The 16056-nt window shown below is 40.2% G+C and overlaps 1 protein-coding gene across 1 annotated transcript in view; it reads left to right on the top strand.

Annotated features, from left to right (window-relative positions):
• The window catches only part of LEMD3 (LEM domain containing 3), a 66052-nt gene that overhangs the window by 338 nt on the left and 49658 nt on the right, over positions 1 to 16056 (top strand). Inside the window, 2 exon segments of the mRNA XM_077775208.1 lie at positions 1 to 645; positions 647 to 1146. The exon segment at positions 1 to 645 is cut by the window's left edge and continues 338 nt beyond it. Of these exon segments, the coding sequence (XP_077631334.1) occupies positions 1 to 645; positions 647 to 1146 (1145 nt within the window).

Raw genomic sequence — 16056 nt, 5'->3', positions numbered from 1 at the left:
CTCCTACTTCAGGACTCCTGGGGGCCTGGGCCGAGTCTCGGCCTCTGGCCCGGAGAGCCCCGTGGGAGGGCCCGGGGGCGCCTCGGCCGCCCCCACGGCTGGCAGCAAAGTGCTGNAAGACCGGGCTTCGCTCCAGTACCGCGGGCTCAAACCGCCGTCGGCGCCCCTGGCCGCCAGCGAGGTGACTAACAGCAACTCGGCCGAGCGAAGGAAGCCCCACTCGTGGTGGGGGGCCCGGCGGCCGGCGGCTCCCGGGCTGCAGACCCCGTCGGCGAGGGATGCGGCCGCGGAGGACGAGGAGGAGGAGGGGGACGACGGCGAGGACAGGGACCCAGAGGCCGAGGAGCCGCTGTGGGCGAGCCGGACGGTGAATGGCAGCCGGCTTCTCCCGCTCAGCTGCCGGGAGAACTATTCGGACTCGGAGGAAGAGGAGGACGACGACGTGGCCTCCAGCAGACAGGTATTAAAGGACGACTCCCTTTCCCGGCATCGGCCCAGACGGAGCCATAGTAAGCCTCTCTCTTCGCTGACTGCAAAATCTGCCGGCGGCCGGCTGGAGACCTCAGTTCAGGGAGGGGGAGGAATCCCGATGAATGACAGGGCGGCGGCTGCGGGGAGTCTAGACAGGAGCCGAAACCTCGAAGAGTCGNGGAGGAGGGTGTGATCCCCTGGACTCCAGCCCCATTCCTAGGTACCGTGTCACCGCAAAGAAACTGGCCCCTCTCCTTCCCCCGCCACTGACCGACATGGACTCAACCTTGGATTCGTCCACAGGCTCCCTCCTTAAAACCAATAATCATATCGGCGGCGGGGCCTTCAGTGTGGACGCCCCTAGGATTTTTTCCAACAGCCTCCCTCCCGGTGCGGCGGTGGCTGCCTCTAGTGCACTCAGGATCAATCACTCCAATCATACGGGCTCCAATCATACCTACCTGAAAAACGCATACAACAAACCGAAGCTTTCCGAACCCGAGGAGGAACTTCTCCAGCAATTTAAACGGGAGGAGGTGTCCCCTACAGGGGGTTTCAGTGCCCACTATTTGTCGATGTTTCTCTTAACTGCTGCCTGCTTATTTTTCCTGATATTGGGACTGACTTACCTAGGAATGAGAGGGACAGGAGTATCCGAGGGCGGAGGACTCAGCAGTAAGTATTAAACCCTGTGGGTAAGGTAACCATGGGGGTGTTGGTGTCTTCTGCCCGTAAGAACATGTATTAATAGTGACACGCAGCAGATCGACTGCATTTGTGCCATCTCCCTTTAAGAAAGAGCATTACCATTATCAGAATGAGAATCCCGTGACTGATTTCAAAATTTTTCTGTATAATGTATTGGGAAATTCAGAACCTTTTATAAAAGAACAGAATATTGCCAGCTTGTTAGTACAATGCATTTGCATTTCCATGTGGGTCTTAAATTCTCTTTTAGCCTTAAGTAACTATGTGTGCTGATGCCAGTGAACAGTTTTGAAGTATTTTGATTGCTAGGGGACATCATAAATGCAATGGTTTTTCAAATTGAGTTGTGATTCTACAAGGTAATGTGAGATCTCTTGAAATTCCAGTTAAATATTTTGTAGTATTACGTTATACATCTAGGTGAATCTATGATTTCTTTAAAGTGAATGAGTATAGAAAGTAGGAAGACACAACTCTAAATTGAGTGCTGAGCTCAGAGCGTCTCCCTTCCCACCAGTGAAAAAAGTAGTGGAAAGGCAGGGCCGGAGAGTTTGCAGTGAGATTGATCAGGTATTGGTTTCTAGGCCGTGCCATTTACCTGCTCAAGGACTGTAGGCAGGATGGTGTGTTCATTCATTCATTAAGCCAGCATCATCTATGCTGAGCACTTAGGACACAGCAGTGATAAGTCAGAGTATCTGCTCTTCAACACAAGAAGATACATCCAGGTCAATTTGTGTTTTGTGAAAGAAATAAGGATGGAGTAATTGATATGTGCTATTTAGAGATGGCGAGGGTAGCTGCTGTTTGCCGTGAGACCTGAAGCAGGAGGAGACAACATTGAAGGGCGACAAGGAGAGACTTCTGGGCAGAGATTATAAGAAAGGCCTTGAGTTGAGCAAGAGCCTGCCTGTGGGTTAGAGCATCTTGAGCCAGGGGGAGTGAGCAGAAGTTTGAGCTTCCCTTTCCTATTGTAAAATGATGCTAATATTGATTAGAATGATTCCTATGCAGATTGAAAGAGGGAAAGTAAATGTGCGTGATGGACTGCTGACTATATAATTTCTCAGTGTTAGGGCCCTCTCCCCTCTCCCCCTGAACTACCCCTTTCATCCAATATGAAGTCACTTTATCGTGATTTGTATTTATAAAATCAGGCTTACTATTGTTTTGTTTGTTTGTTTGTTTCAAAATAGTGAATGATGCCGTTAGCAGATTTAAAAAGAGTACGAGTCAAAATAGTGTAACCTTTGATTTGGTTATAGCCATTTCTAAGATCATCAAATAACAGACTATATTGCTTAATTAGAGGGGTTAGAAGGGGACTGAAACCCAGCACTCACTTTAAAACTGGTTCCCTGGGAGCAAGAGTAATATATTGTCAACTGTCTCAGATAATTTGGGAGAAAAAGAAGTAGGTCATATTAGAAGTTAAACTAATCAAGTGCATATAAATTAAATGACATTATCAGCACTACCTATTTGTATCTGTTTCTCTAATAGCTAACCATATGACCTAGCCCTTTTCTGGGTTCTTTATACATACCATCTCATTGAATCTCTCAACACATCACAGATGCAGATGGTGTTATCCTCATTTTACAGATGAGGACAGTGAGGCAAGGAAGTTAAGAAATGTAGCTAGTGTGTGATAGGACTGAGGTTTGGCTTCAGATTTTTTAAAATAAACTTAAATTTTTTATTTATTTATTTTATTTATTTATTTATTTTTTAATGTTTTTATTTATTTCTAGGAGAGAGAGAGAGAGAGACAGCATGAGCAGGGGAGGGTCAGAGAGAGAGGGAGTCACAGACTGAAACAGGCTCCAGGCTCCGAGCTGGCAGTCAGCACAGACCCCCACGCGGGGCTCGAACCCGCAAACCGCGAGATCATGACCTAAGCGAAAGTCGGACGCTCAACTGACTAAGCCACCCAGGCGCCCCAAAATAAACTTAAATTTTTTAAAGTTTACTTACATATTTTGAGGGAGAGAGCATGAGTAGAGGGGCAGAGAGAAAGAGAGGGATCTTTCTCTCTTTCTGCACCATCAGTGCAGAGCCTGATGTAGGGTTCGATCCTGTGAAATGTGAAATCGTGACCAGAGCTGAAATCCAGAGTTGGATGCTGAACTGACTGAGCCACCGAGGAACTCTTCAGAGTTTGTTTTCAACTGTTAAAGTCCATATTCTTTTTTAAAATTTTTTTTATTGTTTATTTTATATTTATTATTATTTTTGAGAGATAGAGACAGAGTACAAGTGGGCGAGGGATGGAGAGAGAGAAAGAGAGACAGACAGAGAATCCGAAGCAGGCTCCAGGCTCTTAGCTGTCAGCACAGAGTCCTATGCGGGGCTCGAACCCACAAACTGTGAGTTCATGACCTGGGCCGAAGTCAGCCGCTTAACCAGCTGAGCCACCCAGCTGCCCCTGGAGTCCATATTCTTAACACTACCTTGGATACTGTTTGTAGAGAGCTTTCTAAATAAGAGAGTACTTTTATTAGGATTAAGAAAATAATTGAATATTGGTAGAGTTTCATAAAGAATTACTGATGAGCCCAATCCTCAATTAAGTGACTGTCACATCTGTTAAGATAAATGAATAATACTTCCTTAGGTACTAAAATTTCAAATAGAATAGGAAAGGATAGGACTGCTAGGGTTTTAGTAGCCCCCTCACCTTCACCAGTGTGACCGGGAAGAAATTTTAAAGTGTTTNAACGTAAGGTAGTTTGAGTGATGGAAACAACAGTGATTAAGAAGTTCAGGACCTGGCTTCTAGGACTTGTCCAAATGACTTTAGTCAAGGTGTGTATTAAATGGGAGTAATAATTTCTGCTGTCCACGGGGACGTTAAGAGGATCAAATGAGATAGTTTATTAAACAACCATAAAGTGGTATTATTCAAAAGTTTAGATAAAATTTGTTGTATTCCTGGTAAATTATAGTATGTAGGTAAAGTGAAATCATTTCTGTAATATTATTTAGTAGTGTTTATTCAACATTTAGTTTTTATTAAATTCCATTAAAAGTACACTGTAGACATTGATACAGATATTTGAATCAAAGTTAGGGAATCCTTAAATGTATTACATATTTGACTTACCGTTTACCTTGGCGGAAAGACGTGCCTGCTAATTCAGTTAGTTTGCACACCTAACGGTGAATAATTTTCACTCCCTATATTTATGTGTTTTGAGTCCCTTGTCATGAGTATAATGGTTAACCAATGCTTAACCATAGGGTTCATTGGTCAACTAATGTGCTTGAGGAAATAGTTTTCCTTTGAGTAATAATTTCGCTAGAAGATTGTAGGTTATATATGAGAGTAAGCTTTAATAAGCTTTTATTAGTTGTCATTTAAATTGTTTACAACATATAATAGATTAGCCTTTCAAATAGTTCTTATTCATTTGGTCCCTGAAAATTTTTATCAATATTCTAGTTTTATTAAATTACTTTTATTAATTAAATTACTATGAGTCTCTTCTTCCTCATCTGTAAAATGAGGTGGATTAGATGATCTCCAAGTTGTCTGTAGCTCTCAGGCTTAAGATTTTAACTCTGAACTGTCCTGCCCAAAGAACCCAAGGATCAGTCTGCAGTGAGATTAGATCATGACAACCCAGTAAAAGGCAATGGAAATGCAGAATAGATGGACAATCTTCAGTGCATATGGTCATTATTTAAAAATTGTTTTTCAGTTATAAAAGACGTGGTTTTTGAAAAATACATGATTTAGAAAATTTGAATAGAGGTCTATGAAGCAAAAAACGAATAGATATTATGTATATCACCTTCTAGTCTTCCCACTTACTCCTGGTATAAATAAGTTCAAATAATGCCTTTCAAAACTTTCTTAATGCTTTTCATGTAAATACCTACATTCATATATATATATATGTGTGTGTACATTTTCATTCAACAATAGATAGAATGCCTGCTGTGTGCCAAGCACTATTTTACGCATTCTAGGGATGAAGATGGACAAGTAAATAAGAATTTGAGAGAGTGATGATTGCTGATACAAGTTAATGATAGTAACTTCGTGTGGGGTAGAGGGATATGTAGTATTACATACAGGTGAGCAGGCCTCTCAAAAGAGGTGATGTTTGACTTGAAATCTGAATGACTTGAAGGAACTAGCTGTTGACAGGGAGAAAAGCATTCCAGGAAGAAATAACATCCAGTGCAAGACTCCTGGGGCAAGAACCAGCTTGGCAAGTTGAAGCATCAGAATAGAATGGCCAGTATCATTAGGGTATACTGAATGAGAATGGCATATGATGAAGTCAGAAGTAGGCAGGGGCCCGTTGTAAAGGACCTAAAGGCCTTGAGGGCCATGGAAAGGAGTCTGAATTTTATCTTAAGTGATACACTGTAACATGTCTTTTCACTTAACCTTGTATTATGGGTAGCTTTATACTAAGTTTAAGTACAAGGCATAATTTAAAAATCTCACTCTCCATCTGTCCCTTTCTCATCCTGTAAAAATGCTAAAATCTCTGCCATCCTGAAAATGTTGTTCTTCACTCCTCTGTTCTGCTCTAGCTGTTAACTCTCTAATAGGCAAAGATTGATATCTTTTTGCCTCTGCCATTGACTCAGCCCCTGTCTAGTCTAGCTTTGTTTACCATCCATTCCTCTGGAATCTCTACTTCAAGTCACCAGTTAACTCAATTGCCAAATCCAAGAGGCGTTGACGTTCTTATCTTTGCTTCTTTGAAACATTCAGTGCATTGATAACTCTTTCTTCATGAAACTCTCTCCTTTCCAGACGTCTGCATCACTGCTCTCTCCCAGTTTTCATTTACTCCTGTCTGTCTGTGTTTTACATATTGGTGGTCTCTGGAACTCTCGTCTTTGTCTCTATCCTTTTGTGCAGTTTCCCTAGGCCCTTCCAATCACCTTCCTGGGTAATACCTCTTGATTTTATATATTCACCTTAAATGTTCTCTCCTGATGTCTAGAATTACCTACTTGTTTATTGGACACTTCTTTTTTCCTGGATGTTCCAGAAGTACCCACTCTCTTCTACTCATCAGCTTTCCTTTCACCTTGTTTCCCCCACTCTGTTCCCTGTTTTAGTTCATGGCACTTCTGTCTACCCAGGACTCAGCTAGATTTTACATAGATTCCTTCCTTTCCTTCGTGATCCTACCAAACCTCAAACATCGATCCAATTGGTTACTAAGTCCAGTAGTTCTGCCTCTTACATATCTTTTGAATCTTTTTCTCTTCATCATTGTTGCTCTAAATTAGCCTCTTGCCTGAATTGTTTAAGTATTCTTCTAATAGGCTTCTATGCTGTAGCTCTTCAGTCCATTTTCAGTGCCAGAGCAAAATTAAACATTTTAAAAAATTAAACATTAAACAAATGAAATAATAATTCACTCAAGAGCTTAAAATTACTCAATGCCTTTACCTTCCTATTGGATAAAATCTGAATTCTTTGGCTAAACTGTTCATGATCTGACTGCTTTTGCCAGCTTCATTTCCTACCAGTTCTCTTTCCATATTTTACTTTCTGGAAAACTAGAACTTTCTGGATACTACTTGGTGTTCACTGAACATGTCATGAAATGTTGTCCCTTTATGCCTTTGCACATTATTCCTTTCTTTAGGAAGATTGTTTCTTTCACTCTTAACTGCTGTTAATTCTTTTTTTATTTTTTTAATTAAAAAAAATTTTTTTAATGTCTTTTATGTGTGTGTGTGTGTGTGAGAGAGAGAGAGAGAGACAGCGTGAGCAGGGGAGGGTCAGAGAGAGAGAGGGAGATACAGAATCTGAAGCAGACTCCAGGCTCTGAGCTGGCTGTCAGCACAGAGCCCGATGCAGGGCTTGAACCCATGAACCGTGAGATCATGACCTGAGCAGAAGTTGGCACTTAACTGACTGAGCCACCCAGGCGCCCCATTGACTGCTATTAATTCTTTTTTTTTTTTTAATGTTTTATTTATTTCTAGGAGAGAGAGAGAGAGAGACAGCGTGAGCAGGGGAGGGTTAGAGAGAGAGAGAGTCACAGACTGAAACGGGCTCCAGGCTCTGAGCTGGCAGTCAGCACAGAGCCCGACGCGGGGCTCAAACCCACGAACCGCGAGATCATGACCTAAGCGAAAGTCGGACGCTTAACCGACTAAGCCACCCAGGCGCCCCGACTGCTATTAATTCTTAAAAGTGTCACCTCTGTTTATTTTCTCTGACTTCTGTCTTCGTTACCCTGGTATTTGGGTAAGCTCAAACTCTGCTCAGATAAAATCTAATGTATGCTTCATAGCACTTATGATAGAGTATTGTAATTTTGTATGTTCATTGTGCCAGTTAGATCACAGCTCCTTTAGGGAATGTTTCTGTAGGATGAATTGACTACACTGGTAAAGGGCATAGGCTTTACATTCAGCTCTGAGTTTGAATCTCATTTCCCTCTTATACCTGCTCTGTGACTTTACTGGAAAATACTCAGTTACCTCATATTAAAAATGAAGATGATAATACTGCCTCAGGGTGCCTTTAAGCATTACGTGAGGTATGTGAAGTTTTTAGTGTTGTTGCCTGGCATATGGGAATTGCTTAATAGACCCAAGTCACATTAGTATCCTGGCACAAGTTCATTCCTCAGTAAATACTTATTGAGAATGATCACATATCTGATACCCAATTTATATGCACTGATTAACTCATCATGTAACTCAGTTATTGGCTACCTATTGAGTACCTAACTTAGTACTCAGTACTGGGAAGGATGCAGAAGAAATCTCATTCATGCAAAAGCCTCCACTCCACAAATAGTCGCAGAAAATGGTGAAGAAGGATACTAGACATTAGGTGATCAGTGACACACTTTTGTAAAAGAGGGGTAGGGAATTCACAGTGAGGTGGGTCAGTCTCAAATGGTCAAAAGTTCTGATTCCAAATTTGGACTTGATTCTGTGGGTTGAGCAGTGGGAATCCATGGAGGCTTTAACGCAGAGGACCAACATCAAGTTGATCTTTTAAGAAGGATAAACACGTGGTGGTGGTATGGGAAATGGAGTGGTGGGGCTGGAGAGCAGGAGTGGGGTGATAGGCACTGTAAGCACACATGGAGTGATGAACACCTGAGGAGGCTGATCACGTGGGCATGGAGCAGCGTCTCTGATTTGAGGAAGGTCCTATAATACTTGGTGACTATTTGGATCCAGAGAATAAAGAAGAGTCAAAGATTATTCTGAGTTTATGAGCCTAGATGACAAGAGAGAATACTGATACCATTGACTAGTGGATTAGAGATGTTGAAGAGGGATCTTTTTGGGGAGAAAAGTAGTATAGAGAAAATAAGTTTTGGGGGGACTTATTTTTTGAGTTGTTCAACCAGAAATATCCTGTAGGTTATCGTAGTTATATAATTGGATTGAAGATGAGAGAGAGACTGGTGCCGAGTTTACTAGTACTGTTTACTAGAGGAATCGATACCTTTTTAATACTTATTTTTTTATTAAAAAAAATTTTTTTTAATGTTTACTTTTGAGAGAGACAGAGACAGAGCCTGAGCAGGGTAGGGGCAGAGAGAGAGAGGGAGACACAGAATCTGAAGCAGGCTCCAGGCTCTGAGCTGTCAGCACAGAGCCTGACCTGGGGCTCAAACTCATGAACTGTGAGATGACCTGAGCGGAAGTTGGACACTCAACTGACTGAGCACCCCTGATATTTATTTTTTGTAATGTATGTGTTTTCTTTTAAAGCCAAGATGAAGCATTACAAAAAGGTACCATAGTTTGTTTTTAATATATTTTTACTTTTTCAAATAATTACACTAGCCTCCTGGTTCAAAACTTGATATCTATAATGAAGTAGGTGTAGGGATTTTGAAAAATAGTTGTTTTCCTCATTCTTGGTTTTTTTTTTTTTTTTAATTTCTTTAATGTTTGTTTATTTTTGAGAGAGGGAGAGACAGGGCATGAGCAGGGGAGGAACAGAGAGAGAAGGAGACACAGGCTCCAGACTCTGAGCTGTCAGCACAGAGCCTGACTCGGGGCTTGAACTCACGTACAGTGAGATAATGACCTGAGCCAAAGTCAGACACTTCAGCGACTGAGCCACCCAGGCGCCTCTGTTTCCCTCATTCTTGAATAATGAAAGCTGAGTGTTACAGAATAGTGAACTTTGAAAAACTTTAAGTGTAAGGAAGAAAAAAATTTCTAGGCCTCTAAGAATATTCCTGGGAACACCAGGGCTTTGCATATCCCAGCTGGATGATTTAAATAAAATCTACTCTGAAAAAAATGTCTTTCATTTGAAAATTATCTCTAGAATAACTTAAAATCATCAGAGTGAAAACATATGAATTCCCCGTGAGTATATCCAGGGAGCCTAGTTTGAGGAAAATGGGCATAGATATCAGGGCTTGGATTAAGGAGGCTGACCTGGGTTTGAATATTGGCTCTTGCACAAATTAGCTTTTCTGTGAAAGGCAAGTTGCTGAACCACTGTGATCCTCAATATCCTCATCTGTAAAAGAGAATTCAGTGAGAATTAAGTGGAATAAGGCATGTAAAGTACTTGGCACAGTACATGACACATAGTAATAACGATAGCAGCTGACCCTATGTAGCAGCTGGTGCCAGGCACTGTGCTGAACAATTTTAACTGTTACTTAATCTTCATGAGGCAGATATTTGTCTCCTTTTGTAGATGAGGAAAGTGATTCCGGGCAAAGTTGAATTTCCTGGGAGTCCTGTGGCTAGTAAGTGCTGAGGCAGTGTTTGGATTCAGATAGTGTCTCTTCACCACTCGGCTCGAGTTTAAAAAAAAAATTTTTTTTTAAATGTTTTATTTATTTCTGAGAGAGAGAGAGAGAGCGTGAGAGCGTGAGCAGGGGAGGGTCAGAGAGAGAGGGAGATACAGAATCTGAAACAGGCTTCAGGCTCTGAGCTGGCTGTCAGCACAGAGCTCGACCCCGGGCTTTGACTCACGATCTGTGAGATCGTGACCTGAGCCGAAGTCGGCTGCTTAACTGACTGAGCCACCCAGGCTCCCCTCGGTTGATTGCCTTTTATCATGTGTAAGTACATGAGGACTGTGTATATGTTCTCTACCATTACTGTTATCTAGAAAATTATGAAAAGATATGGATGGGTGAAGCAGATTAATGCATGAAATCCTAGAAATGCCAGGAATAATCTATGAAATCTAACAACTTTAGGATAAGAAAGCACAAATTTGTACTCAACAGTTAGGAATCTTGTGTGGGACTATTTATCCTTACTTTAGATTGATTTGTTAATTCGTTGATATATGAGCAGGTCAGTCTGCTGTAATTAAATGCAAACTATAATAAACTATGTAAAACTAGGAGACATGGGGACGCCTGGATGGCTCAGTCGGTTAAGTGTCTGGCTTCGGCTCAGGTCATGATCTCACGGTTCGTGGGTTCGAGCCCTGTATTGGGCTCTGTGCTGACAGCCAGCTCAGAGCCTGGAGCCTACTTCTGATTCTGTGTCTCCCTCTCTCTCTTACCCTCCCCTGCTCATGCTGTCTCTCTCTCTCTCAAAATAAATAAAACATAAAGTTTTTTTTTAATTAGGAGATAAGCTATTTCTAATTTTTAAAAGATATGCAGAGTCTCAAAACTGGTGGGTAAAGGGGTCCTCTGATTTTGCATTAGCGCTTTCATACATGTTTTCCATTGTTCCAGTTTCAAGATGTAAAGACCTTTAAGTATAGCACATTTGTTCCTCCATTTTTGCCTCTTTTAAATAAACTTTGTATGTGTTTTTTTCTTTGTTTATATTTCTTTTAGTGGAAGTGATCCATTCTGTAATTTCAGGGTTAATTTTAAAAGTCAGATATTTTTCATGATTAATCAGTAGAATTGTAAAGTTTTAAAACTAGCTGCTGCTTGTTCGTTACTTTATATTAACTTGACCTATCTGAAAAATATTTTCTATAAATAAAAGGAACCTTAATGTAAGGAGATTTATAATAACAGTACAAAGAGAGAGTTAATCTAGTTTATAAGTAGTCTAAAAATGAAGTATACCTTAAAGTATTAGAAATTGTCTCCCAAATTTATCGTAAGCAAGTGGTGGTAGTAACTTCTTTATGGAGATTATAATGATACATCTTTATTTTAATCTGGTATTTATTATACACTAAAAGTTACAACCATTTGGGATCCCAGCCTAATCTAACTGGAAATCATTAATGGCAGTTTATTGTCTGTTAATTTTAGATCTTGACTTCCATACTCAGATTTTATTTTTAAAAGATTTTAAACCGAACAGGTAGCAGTGTATTTAAGCAGTAACCTTGATTTTTGCTGTTTTAATAATGCATGCTTTAACCTGACTCTCACAGGTGATAGTTTTATTTATTTATTTTTTGAGACAGAGTGTGTACAAATGGGGGAGGGACAGAGGGAAAGAGAGTCTTTTTTTTTTTTTAAGTTTATTTATTTTGAGAGTGAGAGTGTATGTGCGTGTGAGTGGGGGGAGAGGCAGCGGGAAGGGGGGTGGGTGTCCCAAGCAGGCTCTGAGAGGTCAGCATAGAGCCCAGTGCTGGGACTTGAACTGCTGAAGAACTCACAAAACCTGAGCTGAAATCAAGAGTGGGATGCTTAACCCACTGAGCTACCCAGGTGCCCCAAGGGAAAGAGAACATTAAGGAGGCTCTACACCTATCACAGAGCCCAACATGGGGCTTGAGCACATGACCCTGCGATCATGACCTGAGCCAAAATCAAGAGTCTGACATTTAGCTGTCTGAGCCACCCAGACACAACGACAAGTGAGAGTTTTTTTAAAATCTTGATTTAATTAATATTCTTTATTAACAGCGCTGTCAAAATAATTTTTAAACAAGTGTTCACCAGGAAGAAAGTGCTTATGTTTTAATATTTATTTGACATAATTAAATTTTACATGTTTGACCTCATTCCTTTGAAACTTCATTTCTAAGAAAATTAACTTTTTAAAAGGATTATAAAAATTTATACCGGGGTGCCTCAGTGACTCAGTCGGTTGAGCATTTGACTCTTGATTTCTGTTCAGATCATGACCAGGGTCATGAGATCAAGCCCCATGTCAGGCCCTGCACTGAGCGTGGAACCTGCTTGATATTCATTCATTCTCTCTCTCCCCCTCCCTCTCTCCCTCCCTCCCTNCCTGGTGCAGTCTTGCTTCCTGTCTGACTTACTGTCATTTGCAGCATATAGGTTGCTCACTTTCTCTGTGTCTATCACGCATCCTTTTCAGCCTTGTTTTCTCTCTCTCTCTCTCTCTCTCTCTCTCCCTCTCTCCCTCTCCCTCCCTCTCTCCCTCCCTCTCTCCCTCTCTTCCTCCCTCTCTCCCCCTCCCTCCCTCTCTTCCTCTCCCTCTCCCTTTCCTTCTCCCTTTCCCTCTCCCTCTCCCTTTCCCTCTCCCTCTCTCTCTCCCTTTCTCTCTCTCCCTGTCTCTCTCTCTCTCTCTCTCCTCTTTTCCCTCTGCCCCTCTCCCCTGCTTGCTCATGTGTGCTCTTTCTAAAACAAAACAAAAAAATTATACTAACAGATAATAATGTCTGAAAATAGGATAACAGATTTATCATGTGGAAGCTATAATGTGTTAATTTTATGATGTCTTAATTTTTTCTTTGTTTTGGAGGTATAGATTTAAAATCATACTACATTTTTTGTTTGGTGGTAGCAGATTTATTGCTCTATGTCCACAGCTTTTTGCTTAAGTAATATCAGATGGGAAGCTAACATTTAGAAACAAGGCTTGAGTGCAAAACTATGCAAGTTCAGCTGTCCTGAATTAATTGAATGATGAAAATGAAACAACAGTTACTTCCTGTCTTGAATGTGACATGAATAGAAAAAAAATGGCTTTAGGACCAATGAGCATTTTAACACATAGCGCAACATTAATTTTGTTTTGCAGCTAGAGACTCCTTTTATATGTCTATGGAATTTGCTGATTGTGGCTAATTTCTGAAAGTACTTATACTTATAAAGGAAGCTCTGTAAGAATTAACCTAGATAGAAAATTTTAAACTTCCAAATAGAGAGGATCACTGAAATTAATTAGGAGAGGGGAAATCTTATAACATCTGTTTCTTCTAGTCCCTAGGTTATGGCTTAGACCCTTGGTCGGCCTTATAATGACTTTATAAGGGTGCCTTCCATAGTATCAAAGTTGTTTTCTTGTTTGATTTAGTTTACTTGAAGCAGAATTCAGTTTCTCCTATTCACCCATTCACACACTCATAAATTATTGAGCACCTACTATGTGCCAAATAATGCCAGAAGATGAGTACATACTTTCTGGAATTACGGGAGTGAAACTCTTCTTTCAGACATACTGCCTCCCTTTCTCCCACATGGTAGTGGCATTCTCTTCTTTCTCCTGAATATTTATACAGTAGCTATCCTCCAGAATTGAGATTTGGTTACCATGCAACACTGTTTAAGTTTTGTATGTTGTGACTTAGGAAACATAACTTTAAAAATTATTTTCTGGGGGCACCTGGGTGGTTCAGTAAGTTGAGTGTCCGACTCTTGATTTTAGCTCAGGTCATGATCTCATGGTCATGAAATTGAGCTCTGTGTGGGGTTCTGCGCTGAGCATAGAACCTGCTTCGGATATTCTCTCTGTCTCTGTCTCTCCCTCTGCCTCTGTCTCTCTCCCCTGCTGGCATTCTCTCTCTCTCTCTCTCTCAAATTAAAAATTACTATTTCGTGCAAATTTGAGTATGCCCTATGGTAGAGTTTACCACAATGTGTATTAGTATACAAAGAAATAGTTTCATTTCTTGCAGGTTTTTAGAAGTACTTTAAAAAGTAAAAAAGGAGGAGATATCAAGAATGAATTTGCCAAAAATGGAAATGTTATCAATATGAAGTGTTTATGATTATAATTCAAGATGTTCTAGAAGTATTCTTATGCTTATGACAAAAAGTCTTGTTTTGTTTTTAAAACGTGTCATCTCCAAATGTTCCTTCTTTCAGATTTTAAAGCCTGAAATGATAAAAGCATTTATTGAGACCTTTGTATGTATAAGCACTTCATCTTAATTTTTATGAGTGGAACTACTGGTATTATCTCCATGGGAAAACTGAAATGTAGAGGGAGTACAGTCACAAGTGACTTGCCCAGGATTCCACAGCTACTAAGTTTTGCGGCTAGCATTTGAACCCATCATCTGACTTCAGGGTCCACAACCTAAACCACTAGGCAGCAGTAGATTTTTTTATGCATCTTTTCTCACCTACTGACTTTATTTGGGCAGGTGAGTCACTCATAACCTCTGGGCCTTGGTTTTTGCCATCTGTCAAATTAGGGGATGGTAAAATCAACTTGACTTCTAGTGAGTGACTTTTGTAGGGAGCTTATGCGATAGTGTTTATGGAAATTCTTTGGAGAAATTTGAAGTGATACAAAACTGTATATTTTTAATACATTAAGTTAGAATTTCCTGGCTATAGTAGTCTAGTTAAAAAAAACACATGGGCAGCACTGTGTAACTGTGTATGACATGTCTTGTCAGTGATGTTAATAAGTAATAGAAGAGTCCTTTACGTTTATAATCCTTATCAGTATTTTTCAACCTTTATCTCAAGCTGTCGGAGCAGATTAAAGGAGCCCTCTTTTTATGTTACCTAATTATTGCTTTACCTCTGGGTGCTAAAAAGGAATGTTCTTATTTTTGCAGTTATGTTAATTTAGTAGATTATGAAGCCCAACTTGAAATTAGAGTTTAGTCTTGTTGACCACTAGAGGCTTGACTTGCTGATCGGAGAGTCAGAGATGGTAATGTTGCTCTAACCCAAAATATAGTAGTGCATTTGAGATAGAAAACCATTTCTTGGGAGTGTGGACGGTGTTAGAGTAAGCTTCTGTGAATATTATCTGAAGAACAGACTGCGTGTGCAGCTGGGAGAGAAGGGTGGCCTGTTGCGTGTTCTGCTTCAGCTGGTTTGTAAGATGCCATGAGGACTAGTATTGCTGAAGTGGGAAAATAAGGTGCGTCCCTGGGAATAGGCAGTAGACTGCGTGGGGGGTAATCAAGAGATTGGGGGGTATAAAATAATGAAACGAATTTGATAAACAGTATATTAAAATCATGCTACTTAAATTATAAGGAATTTAAAGTGCATTAGGATCTTCAGTCTCCTAGATAATTGATATAAAGCACATAATGAAATTTTCATCCCATTTCACATTTGAAACTGTATCAAAGATGTGATTTGTTAAGACCAGAGCTGCCTAATAGAAATATAATACAAATATGGAGTAATTAAATCTGAAGTAACTACAGTGAATTAGAAATAGCTGAGCAGTGGTAGAATTAAATCTCTCACCCACCTGTCCTAGATAAATGGCCATGCTTGATGGTATAAAGGAATAAAGTGGCATAAAGGAATCCTTAGCTTAAAGTAGAAATGGTATCACCTAAATTCTCACTCATTTTTTATTGGGAATATTTCTATGTATTCTTTTCACCAGTTTCTTATTATAAACTGCTTTGTATAGCTTTTCAAACTAGACATGTAGGAGGGAGGGATGGCCTTTTGATTCTGGCACATGACTCCCTGGAAATAAGGGGAAAGTTAGCTCCTATTTAGGAAAATGAAAACAGAATGACTAATAAAGCATCTGTTGGCATGAGTAAATTTTTAAGCGTTTCAGTATCTTTTTGAGAAAGATTTTGGGGTGCTTTGATTCATCATTTTTGAATTTTAAAAATTACCTCAGTTCTTTTACAAGGTGCTATTTTATGGTAGATTTATACTTAGCAACATCTCCTAATGGATTTGAATAAATTTTTGAATTACATTCAGATTACTAGAGAATGTTTGCTTACAAAGTCAAGCAATTTACTTCCAAAAGGAAAACTGGGCTGTCCTTAGTTTTTGAATG

Source organism: Crocuta crocuta, unplaced genomic scaffold (genome assembly GCF_008692635.1).
Source record: "Crocuta crocuta isolate KB4526 unplaced genomic scaffold, BGI_CrCroc_1.0 scaffold97, whole genome shotgun sequence".
Taxonomy (NCBI): Eukaryota; Metazoa; Chordata; class Mammalia; order Carnivora; family Hyaenidae; genus Crocuta; species Crocuta crocuta.
The sequence above is the reverse complement of the archived record's forward strand: the minus strand, read 5'-3'. Positions and strand labels throughout refer to the sequence as shown.